This window comes from Crassostrea angulata, chromosome 2 (assembly GCF_025612915.1).
Source record: "Crassostrea angulata isolate pt1a10 chromosome 2, ASM2561291v2, whole genome shotgun sequence".
Taxonomy (NCBI): Eukaryota; Metazoa; Mollusca; class Bivalvia; order Ostreida; family Ostreidae; genus Magallana; species Magallana angulata.
In genome coordinates, this window is record NC_069112.1 from 74,377,790 (window position 1) to 74,381,556 (window position 3,767).

At 31.2% G+C, this 3,767-nt stretch overlaps 1 protein-coding gene across 1 annotated transcript; it reads left to right on the top strand.

Moving 5' to 3' along the window:
* The first annotated feature begins 893 nt into the window (after positions 1-893).
* Positions 894-3,088, top strand: LOC128173136 (serine protease inhibitor Cvsi-2-like). The gene is made up of 3 exons (XM_052838854.1): positions 894-1,021; positions 2,128-2,241; positions 2,942-3,088. Exons 1-3 carry the CDS (start codon positions 901-903, stop codon positions 3,055-3,057), a joined length of 351 nt encoding a protein of 116 aa, XP_052694814.1. The 5' UTR covers positions 894-900; the 3' UTR covers positions 3,058-3,088.
* Positions 3,089-3,767: the final 679 nt, after the last annotated feature.

Consider the following 3,767-nt stretch of genomic DNA (forward strand, 5'->3'; position numbering starts at 1 on the left):
GCACAACTTAATGAATAACTTTTTAGCCGATAAATACGTAAGTATGTCAATAAATCGAATCAAAAGTCGAATACTTTTTGCACTGAAAGAAGTGTTCGTATCAGCATACCTGTAAATGTTTTCCTTACTAAAGAAAAGGGCATCTTACATGTAGTAACAGATGCGCTGGAGACGGAAACAAACGTTCAATTTAACCATAGTCACAAACTTTTTATGTATCAAATACAAGTACATTTAAAAGAGCAATATGCTGCTGAACATTTATAAACATATTATTAACCCTGTATAACTTTATAATATTTAAACTTTAAAGCTAAAATTCACAGTCATTTTCTTTTCTAGATGATGATTTTAAGGTAAACAAATCATATTCAAAAATATATGGAAATCTGATCGTTAATTTGTTGACATCCTAATCATTTGCACGTAATTTGTTCATTATTTTTTAATCATATGTGGAAACATAAAACCGTATGATATTCAGGAAGACGTATTAATGTAATGTGAATAATACCCACACTGATTCATTATTCAAAATTCATACTATGTATATATCTAAACTTAATTCAATTTTAAAAGGTGTCAAAGAATAGGTATAGCTATATATGATATGCAATAAATTCTAAATGTTTGTGATTTCCATACAAAAAGATGTTGATATATCAACAATGAAGTATTATTTATCCAATTGTCAAATAAATTTGTTCAGAGAACATTTTTATACTAGCTGCTCTTGCTTTGCTGATCTATCCATTTTTGCATCATGGTAACAAGGTCAACAAAATGGGAGAAGAAATATCACGATCTCTGAAACGTATGTACTATTGTTATAGCTAAATATATTTCTTTTGTATTGACTCCAAGTAAAGGTTAGAAAGGTGTGCAAAAATTTGTTTACGAATGGGCGTGGTTAGTCGGTATCGTATAGTATATAAGGTGGATCGGTCACCTCGGTCCTTATCTAACACGATCATAACAATGAAGGCTACAGTACTGTGCATTGCCCTCCTTATCGCCGCGGGTAAGTAGCCTTATACAGAATCAAATGAGATATTCGAAAAACATTACACAAATTCGTTATTAAAAAATGAAAAACCAAAGGGGGTTGTAAATTAGAAAATAACATAAGGAAATCAGTTTACGGAAAAAAACCTAAAAAAAAAAAAAAACAAAACAAAATCAAAAAAAGGTAATGTATGATTATAAGAAGTCATCTCTAATTAAAAAAAAACCCACATCGAATTTGATAAAGAAATTTACCAACTTTTCGAATCTATTTTAGGTTAAAACTTTGGACTTATTTGTTTATAATTTTCATAAATTGGGCGGGTGTATTAATAACAAAAATTAAAAGTATATTTACTATAATTCAGGTAATACAATGTCTTCAACGTGATACACATATGTTGACGATAAGTACTTGTATATAGTATATTGCATAACAAACGTGAAGTTTAAGGATTATTTTGGAAATATAATTAGATTAAACTTGCATCGAACAAACATTGCCTAGTAGATAAGACTAGAAGTCTACTAGTTTTCTACGGACTATTATAGATGTGCATGTTGAGGAAAATACGTAGGGAGTCGACTCTTCAATGGGATTTATTGAATATTTGTATATTCATGTTTGATAATGTAGTTATTAGCTCAGCAATCTAATTTAGAAGTGTGTTAATTATTATATATCAAGAAAATTTCATTAGGCAAAAAATATGACAATTTTGGGACATATTATGTACTGTTAATCATCAATTGATTATTATTTTGACAGTTTTTATCCCAGCGTAGGTAAAGAGCTGATCATTATTTGTTAAAAACTGGATGTTGAAATGTCGAAAGCAAAATAATAAATAAAATTATACGAAAACCCTCAAACCTCGTTTGATCAATATAAGGAATTCCTTTGACGTCATTTAAAGTCATCTCTGAGTGGCGCGCTGTCTTATCTTTATACAGATGTTATCAGGCTAGAAAGCTGATCATTTCAAACAGAACTTACGATACTATATGCACTAAGAAAAGGGTTAAAAATTTCAGAATTACAAAGCTTTTGAAAAGAGTTTACATAATTAAATATATAAAAGGCCGATGATCTCAAGAAATGTCTTTTTATCTTTCTTCTAGTCGCCGCTGAGCGCTGCACCTTCTTCCACCACGAGTGTTCCGGCACCACGTGCACGGACGGTGCCCCACACTGCGTGCTTGGAACCTGCAGATGTACACAAAACACAGGACATGGTATGTACATTGTAAAAAGCAACATTTCAAACAACACATAGTTAAAATCAACTTTTCTGCAGAGGTATTTACATGAACAAGTTTTACATACTATCTATTACTCGTCAAATACGTGACTATTTTTGCTATTTTATAGCAAATATATAAATATATTCAATATTTAAACAATAATTGTAGACATTCATGCTAAATGGCAACTTTTTGTGATACATGTAACTGTATCTTTAACAATACATCAATTGTTTTGACAATGGGAAACATTGCAAAGACAACACCCAAAAAAATCTTAGTTAGGTTTTAGATAAAACACAAAATGAACCTGTGCCATTCAGTTAACTAAAATATGACTGAAAGGTAGCTGACGGATAACTGCCTGACAGAGCTGTGCCACCCGGTCACATTTCAAGGCTTTTCAGTAAGCATTCAGTTCACTGAATTGCTGAGCTTCATCCTGTGAAACATACATATTGTACGATAGAATGAGCCATTTATTACATATTTCATAAATGCACAAAATCAAGAACGATAAGCCGTGAACAATTTTTACGGGTGTTGAAATTTTACGGTAATTTCTCAGTAATACAAGGGCAGAAAAACCTTACTACTTGTTTGTAATATTCATTTTTAATAACGTTGTATTGTATGAAGGAAAATTGTAGCGTTAAAATCGTTTCATATGACCTTTCATTACATATTTCAGCCTGCACAGGCGCCTCTGACTGCACGGACCACTGCGCTCTGTTCGGAGATCAACATTGTGTTGACGGTTTCTGCCATTGCCCATTCGACAATGTTCTCCCCGGAGTAGGAAAATAGATATTTTAATAAAAGAAACAAATTTATTAAATCAGGACTTTAGTTTTGTTTCACTGAGAGAACTTTGGCAGTGTTGAGGAGGCTCGGTGGTCAAAAACCATAAAACCTACCTTGATTTTTCATTCAATATTTGTTATGCTACAGGTGTTATTTTATATAAAAAAATAATCTTGAAGTGTTAATTTCTTTTTTATCTCTATTAAAAGATCATTTTTTGAAAACAATTCTAATGATCTGAACATATAAAAACAAACAAACCTTCTTAAGCCGTAAACAGTTTTAGTAGCAAGATACAATTATCAGCTTCAGTTTTTCCTCTTTATCATTGATCTGGTGCATTATGAAGACATGTCCTTTTTTATAGTAAAGTGTAATCAAAGTAATCTCTGGGTTTTTCAGAAACTAACTGAAGACATCTATTTCTTTAAGATATGAGACTTTAAAAGAGACAAATCACTTGGATCATTTGTTTGAATATAGTTTAATCCATGTTGCAAAGAAAATGGATGATTACATGCTATTCCATATTAAGAACATGAAGTATAGTTTTAATGTTTTTTTATTTAAATACTATGGGAATAAAAAATTGATAAACGTCGGAATAGGTTTTCTGCACGACGGTAATTTCAGGGTGTTCAATAATAACAAAGCAGCCAAGTGAAATACGCTGTCATGCATCATTGAGTCATACTTAAAAGTTTAAAGTCATG

What these genes read in the sequence shown, in the direction of transcription:
- LOC128173136 (XM_052838854.1), top strand. Translation starts at nt 901, where the DNA reads ATGGGCGTGGTTAGTCGGTATCGTATAGTATATAAGGTGGATCGGTCA. An exon ending in TGCCCTCCTTATCGCCGCGG is followed by an intron (nt 1,022 to 2,127) that starts GTAAGTAGCCTT and finishes TCTTTCTTCTAG; the next exon opens with TCGCCGCTGAGCGCTGCACC. An exon ending in TACACAAAACACAGGACATG is followed by an intron (nt 2,242 to 2,941) that starts GTATGTACATTG and finishes TACATATTTCAG; the next exon opens with CCTGCACAGGCGCCTCTGAC.